This window comes from Archocentrus centrarchus, chromosome 5, assembly GCF_007364275.1.
Source record: "Archocentrus centrarchus isolate MPI-CPG fArcCen1 chromosome 5, fArcCen1, whole genome shotgun sequence".
Lineage (NCBI taxonomy): Eukaryota > Metazoa > Chordata > Actinopteri > Cichliformes > Cichlidae > Archocentrus > Archocentrus centrarchus.
The window spans coordinates 8,608,065-8,623,884 of NC_044350.1; the positions used below are offsets into that span (position 1 = coordinate 8,608,065).

The 15,820-nt window shown below is 42.0% G+C and overlaps 1 protein-coding gene across 1 annotated transcript in view; it reads left to right on the forward strand.

The window, feature by feature from the left end:
- The window catches only part of cdh4 (cadherin 4, type 1, R-cadherin (retinal)), a 229,630-nt gene extending 216,557 nt beyond the window's left edge, over positions 1–13,073 (forward strand). Inside the window, exons 13-17 of the mRNA XM_030730163.1 lie at positions 2,991–3,227; positions 6,008–6,241; positions 6,356–6,495; positions 9,818–9,982; positions 12,009–13,073. Coding sequence (XP_030586023.1) covers positions 2,991–3,227; positions 6,008–6,241; positions 6,356–6,495; positions 9,818–9,982; positions 12,009–12,215 — 983 coding nt within the window. The 3' untranslated portion in view covers positions 12,216–13,073. The remainder of the gene's footprint in view (positions 1–2,990; positions 3,228–6,007; positions 6,242–6,355; positions 6,496–9,817; positions 9,983–12,008) is intronic.
- Positions 13,074–15,820: the final 2,747 nt, after the last annotated feature.

Sequence of the window (15,820 nt, forward strand, 5' to 3'; positions counted from 1 at the left end):
GAGGGATTGGTTGCCCTGGAGCACACCAGCTTAAGCTCAAAGTGTTGACTGTCTACCGATTCTAGAGTCCAGTGTCAACAAGGGGATATATTCCACTTTGATTGAAATTCTCTTTACTTATTCTCCTCAAGCGAAGCGTAAGAAGCAACAAAGCACCCAGCCAATCATAACCGACAAGACGGTCGATAAGCCTTGGGGCCCAGAGCAACAGACCTTTACATAGTTGATGCACCAAGTTACTGTCTGACAGTGGAGAAAAAAGTTAAAATACAACACTGATAAACTGCTGGGGTAAACTCTTTCTATGCAGCACTGCCTTAGTAATTTAGTTCAGTTCGCTGACAGTCTGCGTGCAGGGAGCTGTCAGCTCAACATCAAGGCCACAAGACATCACTGTTTGTTCAACAGAGCATTGCATGTAGTTTTTTCATCTGTAGTTTGGGGGTTGTACTGTAATAGAGAATTGCATTACTGAATTGCCCACTTCATTAGGTACACCCTGCTAGTACCCAGTTGGAACGCCTTTTGCCTTCAGAACTGCACAGAGATTTGGGCCATACTGAAATGATAGAGTCACAGATTTGTGGGTTGTGCATCCATGATGTCAATCTCGGGTCCCACCACACCCCAAAGGTGCTCTGTTGGATTGAGATCGGGTGGCTGTGGAGGACATTTGAGTGCAGTGAGCCAAGAAACCATTTTGAGATGATTTGAGCTTTGTGACATAGCACAGTGTACCATAGCACAGTGTACATGGGTACACCATCATAAAGGTAGTCTGTGGCATTTAAATGATACTCATTTGCTACTAATGGGGCCAAAGTGTGCAAAGAAAATATCCCCCACCCCATTACACCACCAGCAGCCTTAACTGTTGACACAAGGCAGAATGGATCCATGCTTTCACGTTACTTACTCCAGATTTGGACTACCATCAAACTGTCCACACCTCTGTTTTCCACTTCTAGTGAGCCTGTGTGAATTTTGGTCTCAGTTCTTAGCTACCATCTGAACGATGCAGCAGAAATTGATACTAATCAGACCAGGCAACATTTTTCAAATCTTCCGTTGTCCAGTTTTGGTGAGGCCATGTGAACTGTAGCTTGTTTCATTTTGTTAGCTGACAGGAGTGTAGCCCATCTGCTTCAAGTTTCTACATGTTCAGAGATGCTCTTCTGCATACCTTGGTTGTAACTTATGGTTATTTGAGTTACTGTTGCCTTTCTGGCAGCTCACAGCAGCAACAAGGCATTTTCACTCAGAGAACTGCCATTCTCTGGATATTTTCTCTTTTTCGGACCATTCTCTATAAACCCCAGAGATGGCTGTGCAAGAAAATCCCAGGAGATCAGCAGTCTGACACCAACATCCACGCTGCATTCAAAGTCACTTAAATTACCTTTAAATTAGCCATTCTGGTGTTCAGTTTGAACTTCAGGAGGTTGTTGTGTCTACATGAATAAATGCATTGAGTTGCTGCCATGTGATTGGCTGATTAAATAGTTGCATTAACAAGCAGTTGAACAGGTGTACCTGGCTGTTGAGTGTATATTAGTGCCTGGTGAGTGTGTAATACTGTTCCAAGTAAAATTTAAAATCCTGCAAATAGGAATGTTTATTTATAAGCAAATGGCAGATGAAAAATCAGTCGCTGCGTGTCCTGTTTCAAAGTGGAGCCTGTTAATCATTTTAACTATGGCCATATGTCTTTGCCTGTCTTTCATTCGAACCACTTTCTAATGAAAACAAACAACATACACTTGAAAATGAGCAAGAGTATCAGTGAGTCTTTTGCCTGTCATTTCTGTATAATGAACACATGGCCTAGATTTTGATCAAAGACCCTAAAAACTTCATTTACAAAACTCTCACAAAAGGAGTTCTTACACGTGAAACAAGAAAACATGTTCAAATCGTCTTGTTTTCATATATCACTGCATCCGTAACAAACTATGCTGGATGAGAAACAAATTAACTGGTAAAATAGATTTTCATGGCCTTTAAATACTTTCGAGCATCTGCATTATTCGATAAAAACAGTAGATATGTGTTTTTTCAAGAGATATTTGGTTGCCATACGTACAGTCCAAGAGTAAAGACAGAGTTCAGCCGCATTACAGACACTTGCACTATTTTGAAGTCGCTTTCGCTTGAGACGGACCACAGCACAACTTCAGAATCAATCTGACTTTTTGACAGCAAACAGTACACTTGGAAAAACAATGAGGTGCTTATTCCCAACACTGTGTTGTGCAAAATCAACTGAAACAGCGGCAAAAATAACTATATTTCTCTGTCAGGAAAAGAACGGTTCAGTTACAGCTCGTACTGTAATCAAACCACGTTAAAGCGTTTGTTTGGGGGGGGGGGGGTGCTGTTAACAATGCATTAAACATCGAAAACATTTCTTCTACCCTGATTCTGTTCCGTTCTGGTCTGGCAGTCAGAAGAAGTTATTATGAGTTTGTGCTTCTGGATGCAGTGAAGGGGTTAGCATTTGAGTTGTTTCTCGGTAGGCTTTGCAGAGTGCAGATAACACCAATCTTTATGTGAGCGCTTTCCCCTCCAATATGAGTCTCGCCTCAGCTTTTCACAGAAATACAAGAACTAAAACATTCATGTGTCCTTTCATTTGCTGTTTGGTGCTGGTGCTCCGCTACGACTGCCTGCTGTATTGTCCCCTCCACTTTCACCCATTCACCCGAACAAAACTTCTCTTTTCTTTTGTCGTTTCTTCGGTGCGCATCTCATTTTCTCAGTTCCACACCTGAATCAGCTTGAAAAATGAAATAAAAATGGAAGGATTGTTTTGCTGTCTTCTGCAGCTTTCTCATCACGCTGCCTTCGAAATCTTTTTTTTTTTTTTTTGCTTTGTTCTCCCCCTCCAATCATTTCATCTTTGCCCCTCTGCCTCAGTACTGTATGTTATTATCTCACCATCTCCTCCTTTGATCTCTCTGTCTCCTCTCTTTCTTCTTGCCTCCCCTCAGGTTCGCCTCAAGCCAGTGGGACAGGAACCCTCCAGATCTACTTGATCGACGTAAACGACAACGCGCCGGTGCTGATACCCCGGGAGGCACAAGTGTGCGAGCGAGCGCGCCCCAACTCTAGGATCAACATCACAGCTTCGGATGCTGATGTCGACCCCAACGTGGGGCCGTTTGTCTTCGAGCTGCCTTCTTTTCCTGCCAGTGTTCGACGAAACTGGACCATTTCCAGACTAAGTGGTAATTAATCATTATACATTGCGCTTAATAAAGTTTGGTCACAGGAACTGGACCCCTGTAATGTAATATTTAGAAGTTGTGGGGAAATGACAGATCATCGTTCTCCATGCCCGGTTGAATGAAACCATAAACTTGATGAAAGCCTCTGCAGAATACCTGGCAGCAGTAATCGGGGGATTGCTATCAGCTATGAGAGAAGTCCAAGTTTAACAAAATGTCTCACAAAGCTCACAGTGAGAGATGCGGGTGCCATCCGCTGTTGACGTACGATCTATTGTTTGTGACAAATGAGATCCATTCATCTCTCTGTCCCCCGAGCATCCAATCTGTCACCTAATCCACCCAGATGGATGTATCACAGCAGTTGTCTTGAGGACAAATCTGATCACATACCTGGATTCTTTCCCCACTGAGGCTCTTGTCTTAGCTTGACTGAGTGATAAATGCTGTAGGTTATACAGCTGTACATTTCAGTTTTAGATACAGTCATGTGAAAAAGAAAGTTTTCTCAGAAGTCTGTGCAGTCCTGTGAAAAACTGAGTACGCAGCCATGTTTCAGTAGCTTGTAGAACCACCTTTACCAGCAATAACTTGAAGTAATTGTTTCTGTATGACTTTATCGGTCTCTCACGTCATTGTGGCGGAATTGTGGCCCACTCTTCTTTACAGCATTGGTTTAGTTCACTGAGTTTTGTGGGAATTAATTTATGTACAGGTCTCTTAAGGACCCACCACCTCAATTTAATCAGGTTGAGGGCTAGACTTTTACTGACTCCACTTTGGTGTTTGTGTGTGTGTGTGTGTGTGTGTGTGTGTGTGTGTGTGTGTGTGTGTGTGTGTGTGTGTGTGTGTGTGTGTGTGTGTGTGTGTGTGTGTGTATAAACTATGAAGACTGTGAAGGAAAACATAAGCAATCATGTAGTAAACTTAAAAGTATCAAACAAACCAAAATATGTTTTAGATTTTTGATTCTTCAAAGTAGGCACCTTTTGCTTTGATTCCAGCTTTCTTGGCAATCTTTCAATCAGCTTCATGAGGCCATCAGCTGAAACTGTCTTGAAGGCGTTCCCAGAGGTGCTGAGCACTTGTTGGCTGCTTTTCCTTTACTCTGCAGTCCAACTCATCCAATCTCTATCACCCTCTTTCTTGGTCAAATAGCCTTTACATAGCCTGGAGGTGTGTTTGGGGTCACTGTCCTGTTGAAAAATAAATGTCTCATGATCCTGGGCCGTTCGCCCAGTGTACCTTAGGTTTCTGTTTTGGTCATGTTTAGGTTCCCTCTATGTGTCAAGTCTACGTATACCTTGTTTGGTTACTTCCTGTTTTATTTTGACAGTCCTTTGTCCTGTGTGCTTGTGTTTAGTTTAACTTCCCTTTATCTCGTCTGTGTAATTATGTTCAGCTGTGCTCTTCACCTGCTGCCTGTTCCCTCGTTATCCCTTTGTTATGCCTATAGTTTATAGTTCATAGTTCATGTTATGTCCATAGCTCATAGTCCATGTTTTGTTCATAGTTCTGAGTGTAGTGTTGTGTACTGCTAGCACCTGACTGGCCCCGCTTTATGTTTAATGCTTGGCAATAAAGATCAAGTCTAAATTTATCTTTTGCCTCTGAGTCCTGCATTGGGGTCCTCTGCCTTGCCTGCTACAGCAGCATCACATGACAAAATGATAGTCCCACTAAATGCAAACCAGATGGGATGGCATGTCACTGCAGAATGCTGTGGTAGCCATGCTGGTTAAGTGTGCCTTGGATTTTGAATAAATTGCCAACAGTGTCGCCAGCAAAGGGCCCCCATACCATCTCACATCCTCATCCATACTTCACGGTGGGAACTACACATATAGGAACCATCCGCTTACCTTTTCTGCATCTTACAAACACATGGTATTTGGAACCCAAAATCTCAAATTTGGACTCATTAGACCAAGGGCCTCCTGGCCGCCTCCTGGGTGAGGTGTTCCGGGCATGTCCCACCGGGAAGAGGCCCCGTGGTAGACCCAGGACACGCTGGAGAGATTATGTATCTCGGCTGGCCTGGGAACGCCTTGGGGTCCCTCCGGATGAGCTGGAGGAGGTGGCTGGGGAGAGGGAAGCCTGGGCTTCTCTGCTTAGGCTTCTGCCCTCGCGACCCGGCCCCGGATAAGCGGAAGAAAATGGATGGATGGATGGATGGATAGACCAAAGGACAGATTTCCACTGGTCTGATGTCCATTCTTTGTGTTCTTTGGCCCAAGCCATTCTCTTCCTCTTGTTGTTCTTTCTTAAAAGTGGCTTCTTTGCACCATTTTGACCATAAAGTCCAGATTCACTCAGTCTTCTCTGAACAGTTGATGTTGAGATGTGTGTGTTACATGGACTCTGTGAAGCATTTAGGTGGGCTTTTATCTGGGGTGCTGTTAACTTGTGGTTTCTGAGGCTGGGAACTCTGATGAACTGATCTGTGCAACACAGGTAACTATTGCTCTTCCTTTCCTGGGGCGGTCCTGATGAGAGCCAGTTTCATCATAATGTTTGATGTCTTTGCGACTGCACTTGTATATAGTCTTTAGTCTTTTTTATATAGTGTACTTTATATGCTATTTATTTAAGTGGGAGTTTATGGAGTGTATATATATATATATATATATATATATATATATATATATATATATATGACAGGACATCCTGCTGTAAACAAAATGGGATTTCTCTGCAGTGCGCATTCTAAAGTCATTTTCATCTTCTCTTCCTCTTTCACATTTTTCTCTCTCCTACTATATTTAACTCTCGCTCTGCAGGTGACTATGCTCAACTACGGCTTAGGATTCCCTACTTGGAAGCAGGTGTGTACGAGATTCCCATCATTGTGTCAGATTCGGGAAACCCTCCTCTGTCCAACCGCTCTGTAATCAGGGTCAAAGTGTGTCCCTGTGATGATAATGGGGACTGTAGTGCCACTGGAGCGGTGGCAGCTGCTGGCCTTGGCACTGGGGCTATCATTGCCATACTCATCTGCATCATCATACTACTCAGTGAGTACAACAAACACTGTCTGATCTTTGACAGTTGCATGATGTTAAAAAAAAATCCACAATAATCATTGCCAAATGATTGGGTTTTTTTTTAAATAATCTTTTTCATTACAGGCATGGTTCTGCTTTTTGTGGTGTGGATGAAGCGCAGGGAAAAGGAGCGGCAGGCAAAGCCCCTGCTGATCGACCCTGAGGATGATGTCAGAGACAACATCCTCAAGTATGACGAAGAGGGAGGAGGAGAGGAGGATCAGGTACCGTACCATAAGACTAACAAAAGTCTCGAAAAGCTGTAAACCAGCATTTACTGAGAAATGACACACAAAATTTCGCCTTTTTGTTTAGTGATGGTATTTACTGTCAAATTTAACATGTATTGATAGATTAACTGACTTTAGTACTCCCCACATGGGAAATGTCTTTGGTCACTACAGTGCATTGACAGGTAACAAATGAAGTAAACTATAAGCGTATTCATGCATGTGCAGCAGCCGTTAGCGTTTCAAGGCATTACAGAAAGGAGGTACACGAGAACACAAATGCCCTCCGCAGGCAGACTGGACATTAAACAGTGTTTTACCTGCCAGCTCCACAGTACAACGTCTGTGTGGTGTCCAATTGCATCTATTTGAGAACAGCATAGGTAATTTTCCAGCAGATTCACAGCAAGTGAGTGTACAGCCTGTGTCCTGCCTTATTGATTAACTGATTAATAGTGTTGACTAGGAAATGTTAGAAAACAGTAACAATTACAACATGTTTACCGGTTTCCAAAGATTCAGATTTCTCAGTTTATTTCAGCATTATTCTTGTGGTTTTATAGTAAATAGGAACAACAGACCTTTTTCACAGCAGACCTTCTTACCTGTTATACAATAGCTTGAAAAATACAGCCATAATTAATAACATTAACAATCGCTGATGTCTGTTTAGTGTCTCTATGTTGGAGGCAGCAGTCATTGATGTTTAAAAAAAAAAAATAAAGTTTTTTACAGTTATGTCATAAATATATGGCTTAGTACTTTTATCCATTTAGTTTATGAGTCACCTACACAGTACACCTACAGGAGCTGCTCAGCCATGGAAGCCAGTGCCATGAAGCTCCTGGCACACAATCTCTGTGCTGATGTTAATGAAAGAGGAGGTCATGAGAGATTGAAAAAAGAAGACAACTGGACTTCTACTGATCATGTGAGTCATCTCATGAGCCAAGGTGAAAAGAGGCCTTTTTTTCAATGACCCTCCAGACCACCTTCAAAGTGAACAACCCCCACTAGGGGTTAAGTGCCTGGGACTCTTAACCATTTGTTTTTTGAACTGAAAAAGTCTCTTGGATGAGAGGTGAAACATCTTCACAAATCTACAGAAGTCCAGTTGCCTTATTTTTCCAAGTTCTCAAGACTACCATGACCCGGGCGACACAATGCTGCACACAGTGCCAGAGCAGGTTTGGAGCTCTACAGCAGAGTGTTGGTAACTTACACACTATGCGCCTCAGCACTCGGTGACCTCGCTCTGTAACATCACGTGGTCTGACACTTTGTGGCTGAGTTGCTGCGGTTCCTAAACACTTCCTGCTTTGCAATATTACCGCTCACAGCTGATGGTGGAGCATTTAGGAGGGAAGAGGTTTTACAAACTTTTTCATTACAATGGTGGCATCCTCTTACAGTACCACACTCAAACTCAGTGAGTGCTTTACAACAAAACATTCTTTCACAAAATGTTTGTAAAACCAGACTGCACGGCCAGGTGCTTGATTTTAGACCTGTGACCGAAAACACCTGAAGAATACCTGAATTCAAGTAACCTTGTTAGTGATGCAGCATATGACACCGCCAAGTACATTGAAATGTGCAAAAGCCACTGACATGTTGATATTTACTGAGGAAAAAATAAATATTGTTTGTGGGTTTTTAAATTCAGTATTAGCATTTCCTGACAAGTTCAGTTTTATTTCAATATGAACCTTCAGATATTTGTAAGAGAAATTAAATTGGCAGTGCAGCTTCTTTTCTTTTCTTTAAAGATCTTCAAGTAGGTCGTTCTAGCTAAAAGAAAAATCAATAAAGTCAGAGAGCACAGAGGATTAGCTACCACAATTGTAAAATTAATCATGAATTAGATAAGAGGCACAGATAAACTTTATAGAGAAAAAAAAATATTATTTTCCAAATGTGAGTCATGCTTTCAGCCTGCTCTTCAAAAAAGTGATGCTGCTTGGCTTCAATTCCACCCTTTACTGTGCAACTCTTTTTCTGCCCATAAACACCTACTCCTCACCATCATCTCCCTTTTTAATAAACAAAAGCTTTCAACAATGAAGCCTTTGATTAATTCATAAGTATATTATGAAATATGAATTTTTTAAAACTTGTTTATATTGCCCACACACATTCGTTATCTGGACCATGAGCACATTAGTATCAGATGGCCGGAGTGAATATAGAACTCTTACACCTGTGTGCAGGTGAATTTGTTTTTCAGCAACAGGAAAGCAGCAAAGAGAACTTATTAGACTGCTCTATTTGTATTTATAGCTCGGCTTTATTTCTTTTTAATAAAAGACCCAAAAATGTCACCAACAGATGTAAACTTTTTTGTGATAATCACAGAGCATTCATCGGCTTCATTTAGTTTACAATCACTGGAGCTTATAGTGCAGTCAGATTAATAAGCACATGGAGTTATTGTTAGGAAACCAAAGTACTCGTAAGCATTATAAACACCATAGCTAAACAGATATTACCTACATGATCAGGATGCAGATGGCACACTGGGGCTTCAACATCCCACGTGCCTTAAGAGAGCAATGCGATAGTAACATATATGATGAATTTGATACCATGCAATATACAGTAAATTGTCACGAATTGCTCAAGAGAGCTACTGCTATGAGCAGTTTCTACCATCCATGTTGTTAAATTTAAGCAGATTTTTGACAGAGTCTGTGTATGTGTGTGTGTGGGGGGGGGTGTTCAGCTGTTCTCCTACACAATGGAAATTCACAGCTGGAAAGAGAAACAAACTGCTGCAGGAAAAACACTCACATTCCAAAGTCACTCTGTGACGGACGTCTGACATCCATCAAAAAGCATCATTTCTGATGGGTGTGAGGCCGATACTGCCTGCTAAAACAGGGCGGTATGACATTCAATATGCAATAAATGCATGGAATTACTTTGGAGCCTGGATTTGGATAGCTCGAGTCTGCAGAGCTGCAGATTTAGATTTACTGTGATACACCAAATATCTCCGTATAGTTCATCTTCTCTTCTTTCTGAAGCCATTGGTATTTTCTCTCTGGCACAAATGGCAACAGAGTTACGGTCATTTAAAAAGCGATAAAGGGTTAGAAAGCCCAGTAGCACAGTTTCACAGCAGATCAGCTCTCGCTGATGTAAAATGAGTGTACATCAAAGAGACCTGCCAAACAACTAAATTCCAAATTGCACAATGAGCCTGTTCCCAATAAAAAGTGTACAGTATTACATTCAGTTTACAGTTAGAAAACAGGTGATTATGATGATTATACCAATCCTTACCAAAAAGTTTTCATCTATGGATTTCATGCAGGACTATGACTTGAGCCAGCTGCAGCAGCCGGAGTCTCTGGACCACATCATCAACAAGCCGACAGGGGTGCGCAGGGTGGATGAGAGGCCTGTGATTGCTGAGTCGCAGTACCCTGTTAGACCCAGTCTGCCCCACCCTGGAGACATAGGCGACTTCATAAATGATGTATGTCCAAGGTTGCCTTTTTCTCAGGCTCTGGTGTCACATTTTCTTAACCCTCTGTGTTTGTTTTGAAGTTAATGATACATTATTTTTATGTGTTATAAGGTTTTTAAGTTGGAGGCATAATCTTTTTAATGGCCAATTTCAAGTTCATTACATATTTTTGATTTACATCTGGAAGCTGTGACTTCATTGTATTCAGCAGGGGCAGTGGTAGATATGTTTGTTCTCTGTATTTACATATCTCTGTATTCAGGTTATGATGCAACATTAAAGTGTTAATGTGCGAGTGAGCCAGATGAGACCGTTTTATTACAGCTTTTACAGTCTAGCACCCTTAAACTGATGTGAAATATTAGCTCCTCCATTATACACTGCTCAAAAAAAAAAATGAAAGGAACACCTTGAAAACACATCAGATCTCAATGGGAAAAAAAAATCACACTGGATATCTGTGCTGATATGGACTGGGTAATGTGTTAAAATGAAAGGATTCAATCGTTTCATGGAAATGAAAAATTTTAACTTACAGAGGGCTGAAATCAAAGACACCCCAAAAATCAAAGTGAAAAAATGATGCAACAGGCTAGAACATTTAACCAAACTTTCATTGCAGCAACTCAAAATGGTCCTCAGTAGTTTGTATGACCCCCACGTGTTTGTATGCATGCATGACTACATCGGGGCATGCTCCTAATGAGATGGTGGATGGTGTCCTGGGGGATCTCCTCCTAGACCTGGATCAGGTCATCACTCTTGAACAGTCTGCGGTGCAACCTGGCAGCATTAGATGGACCAAAACGTAATGTCCCAGAGGTGCTCTACTGGATTTAAGTCAGGCAAGCACAGGGGCCAGTCAATGGTATCAATTCCTTCATCCTCCAGGAACTGCCTTCATACTCTCATCACATGAGGCAGGTCATTGTTGTGCACTAGGAGGAACCCAGGACCCACTGCACCAGTGTAGGGTCTGACAGTGGCTCCAAGGAAGTCTATTTCTGATAGTTTTTTTCAGAAACATTCACACCAGTGGCCTGCTGGAGGTCATTTCAATAAAGGGAGAAACTGAACATGATTTATTGATAAGAAATACAATTAGCTGTTTGCCGATTAGACTCTAATGGCACATCAAAGCAGAAGGAAATCCCAGTAGAGTTGGGAATTAGGGCAAAGCCCCCCAGAGTCTAGACACTGGTGGTGGTGGAGACCAGGATGGAGGCTTGGAAGGATGTCTTGGGTGATGAAGGGGAGGTGGTGGGTTGCATGAATGTGTCAGGAAGGGAGACAGATAAGCTGTGATATTTAAAGCATTTTGATTGGCTCAGATTGGACTAGCCGTGATGAAGTCAGTATTGAGTTTGACAATTAAAATAGATTTAAAATAGAGAAGCAGCCAAACACCTGGGAAAGTAGGCAGATGAGTGATTTCACATCTTCCTTATTGAACTTAAGCTTAAGATTCATTTTGTAGGACTCTGGCATCCTGTTTGTCCTTGCACAAAGGAGCAGATACCGGTCCTGCTGATGGGTTAAGGACCTTCCACCCTGTCCAGCTCTCCTAGAGTAACTGTCTGTCTCCTGGAAGCTCCTTCATGCTCTTGAGACTGTGGTGGGAGACACAGCAAACCTTCTGGCAATGGTGCTGCCAGTAGTGACTCTGACCCTAGCCAAATGCAAAACTAGTGAAAAAAACAGTCAGAAAAGATGAAGAAGAAAAATGTCAGTGACCTCCACCTGAAAGACCATTCCTGTTTTGGGGGTTGTCTCGTTGTTGCCCGTTTAGTGCAGCTGTTATTAATTTAATTAACACCAAAGCAGCTGAAACTACTTAACAATGCCCTCTGCTATTTAACTGACCAGATCAATATCCCAGAGGTTTAACTGACTTGATGCTAAACTCTGATTAAAAACTGTTCCTTTCATTTTTATTTTGAGCAGTTATTGGCCGAGGTCCAGTTTTACTATTTGAGCACCTAAAGAGAAAATACTCAAAATGGGAGTTCAGTCTTTCTTGTCTTTATGCCTCCAGGGTCTGAGGGCAGCAGACAATGACCCCACCGCTCCTCCCTATGACTCCTTGCTGGTGTTTGACTACGAGGGCAGTGGTTCAACCGCTGGTTCTGTCAGCTCACTCAACTCCACCAGCTCAGGGGACCAGGACTACGACTACCTCAATGACTGGGGCCCTCGCTTTAAGAAGCTGGCTGACCTCTACGGAGGAGGGGACGATGACTGAGAGCGGCACCGGGGGACTGGGTGGGGTTGCAGATGGGGTTGGCGGAGGCGGGACCGATTGGATGGACGTTGTTATAAACAGCAAGCAGGGGCCAACTACATGATGCAGGCTCCACAGCAGATATGTGAGGAATGGACCCGTTTACGGGCTGCATCCGTTTACTCACAGCAGCCGAGCCCGCAAACATGAATTCTGCTGCAACGCAACTGTATTCTGGCTTTATATTTTTTGTGGCAAGTTTGTAGTGTGATGTTTTGTTTCTAATTTTATTTCATTTTGTTGATCTCTCACTGCGCTGGATCCGGATGTCCCAAGGCAGTCATGAGAGACGGGAGTAGTGAATTTGTGCTTGGACTCATTGTTAAAAGAAAACCGTCTCTCGCTTTAGTTTCACACTGAAGAGTATGTTTTTGGGAAGACGCTCTCTGACTCGCTCTTTAACTCTGTCAACTTGAATTTCCTTAGAACAGAAGCACTGTCATTTTATAAAGTGCCTTTTGTGGTGTGTTTTTGTATCAGACTCCTGCTATCTCAGGATTGGTTGCCGTTCGTGCAGTACAGTGGAGACACTTTTCTCCCCGTGCCACCCCCCCCTCCCTGCGCTCCTCAAACCAGCCCTGACTGTCAGTCTCGTCTCCTTTTCACAGTGGTGCACATGAACAACCCCAGCCGCCAGTCCCAGGAGGGAAGGACGCAACCAGGGCAGACTTATCGGACATCATAACCCAACAAATTACAGCCTGAAGAAAGCCACTAAGAGTTGCTATGGGGAAGACCACCTTCTTCGAACTTTCACTAGCATAACCTGTCAACACAACTGCAGCACCAATGCTGACTTTGTGTGAGACCGTTTTTATACATATGTGGGGGGGGGGGGGGGGGGGGGGGGGGTTTATAATTTAGTGGAGAATGCCTGCCTTTCCTCTGTGGACACAAGTTTCAGAGCCTATATGTTGAGACACTTGCCTGCCCTGTATGGTTTTGTGTTGCTTTCTCCACAGTGTAAAGCTTACGTAGGCATGATCTGATTAGTCAGTGTAAGAACATGAAACTTGAAATGACTTGGAACAAAGGTATCTGAGGAAGATTTTTTCTTTTTTTTTTTCTTTTTTTTTCTCTTTTTTTTTTGTCGCCTTGAACATTCCCATTTTTTATAGGCCAACAAAAGTATTAAAAGGTGCATGATTTTTTTTTTCTCCAAATGTTTTACTCCAAGCACTTGTTACTCTGTGGTGAGAATGTGAAAATAGTCTGCAGAAGCTATATGAATATACTCTGTAAAAAGACACTGAGAAAATAAAAATACTGTAAGATACATATTTTTGAAGTATTGATGGCATAAAAAGTTGCTGCTCTTTCTCTTTCTCTTTCTCTCTCTCTCTGGCTCTCTCTCTCTCTCTCTCTCTGGCTCTACATTGAGCTTTAAGGGATTTTTTGGCCCATTCATTTTTAATATGTGGATATTTATGTTTTTTGTCTTCTGTTGAAGCATATAATTGCATTTTTTTTTTTAAGATGCCCGCTTATACATTTTTTTTGTTTCTGTTTTGTTTGAGTTTTTTTTCCCCCTTTTTTTTTCCATTTCATAAAATGCTTTGTTGTACTCTTTTTTATATGTAAACGTGCCCTCCCCCTTTCAGTCTGTATTGTCTCTGATAGACGTGTTCCTTCTGTTGGCTTCTGGCCTTGGGACACCGGAAAGTTCATTAGCCATGCCTGCTGATAGTTGTTCAATTACTCAGTGTACTGCAATTCTTTTATTCATTCATCTAGATACTGAATGTGTGCTTCAAAAAATAAACAACACATGTTTTGAAAGCGTGCCATCTTTTTTGAATATTCCCTAAATGTGTCATCTGTAGGTGTATATGCTGATCAGCGTGAAGGCATGGCCAGGTTTGTTCAACAGTGGTTTATATATTCGTACTCCAACCTCTGTCTTTTTTTTTTTTAATCTTGTTTTAAAGCTGACGTATGGTTTTCTTTGTTTTCGGTACATACTGTTACAGTGGTGGATGCTCATATTAAACGTGGCCAAAGTATCAAATAGTGAGGTAATCCTTGTGAGGCCAAAAGTGCAGGCTTCAGACTGCTCTGATCGCTTGATTTCAGATGTTATTCTATCTTCGGCTTTTCATGATGTTAGTGAGAGGGGACATCCCTTGATATGGTCATCCCAGACACACATCAGCCCCACCAACCAGTATTTTAATTCATTTAAACTTTCTGATGGGATGGGGCAGCCAATCAGAAGAAAGTTTGGGTTTACCTTAAAGAGAGAGGCGTTAAAATGGTTTCTTTCAGACAGAGAGGGAAGTGAACAGCTGCATCAAGGCCCACTGTAAAATTAATAATGATTATTTGGAGCTGTGACTCATGCACAGCTGCTTTGGTAGACTCCAAGAATGAAAATATGGAGCTGGAAACAACAAAGTCCCCTTTAACGTCAGCATTGATACAGCATTATTTCTAAACTGCTTTGTGGATTGGATTGTTGGATTGTTATATTTCTGACATGGCACCCCATGATAGTATCAAAAACAACACTGGCAGGAAGCAATGCATGCCACTTCTGCACCTTTTTTTTTGCCAGGATTGTCTTTTTAAAAATTATTTCAAATATGTTGTAAACACGTAAAATTTTTAGCTTTAAGTTCACTGCTTTTCCACCTTAATTTGCATATGAATTGACTGGTTTGTATTTGCACTCAGAATTGTTGCACCTACTTTCTTTTTTACTGTGGAATAATGTGTTTTTAAGTGTTAGCATCATGAAGTAATCCAGACTCCCCGGGGGCTTATGCAGTTAATCTTTGACCCTATTGTTTGGATATAGCTTCATTTTCTAAAAAAAAAAAAAAAAAAAAAAAACACTATTGAGCGTGTTATTGCATCATAGACGAAGGATTGTTAGAGCAGTGTGTGAGGTCAGGAAGTACATTTGTGTCCATTCCTGTGATTTCAATTAGTCAGCTGAAGCGCCAAAAAGCCCACTGGGGACTTAAAGGGATTTAATCCTCTCTGGCTGTGTGTCTATCAATTAGCCACACCATTAATCCCCACGGCGTAATCTCATTAGATAGAGCGCCTTTAATGAGACACCCAGAGAGAACCCAGAGAGTCGAGCAGAAAGAGAGAGTGAGAAATGAGGTGGTGGTGAGATGCAGGTAGGCCACGTTCAGAGGTGATTAGCAGGATGGAGGAGAAGGTCAGCACAGGAAGTGAGATTCAAGCAGGAACAATGCGTAACATTAAGAGAAAAGGAAGGAAAAAAGATTAAATACGATGGTGTTAAAAAGAGTGATGCTTAATGGCCCGCTGCGGCCAGAAATTAGAGGACTGGGCAATGAAGAGGTGAAGAAGACAGGCAGAGGCAAGCAGGGCTGATGGAACACACTGAATGAGTTAATGAGAGGTGTTTTGATTCCCCGAGTATCCCAGTAATGAGAACATAAAACTAAGTTAACCTTTTTCTGTAGTACAATAATGAAATCCTCCATGAGCCCAGCAGGATTGTGGACCTGTGTGCATAAGAGAGCCATCAACAGTGGGCTTTACTGCCCTGAAATGATAATCAAATGGCTAAACAGTCCTGTTGGTCATAG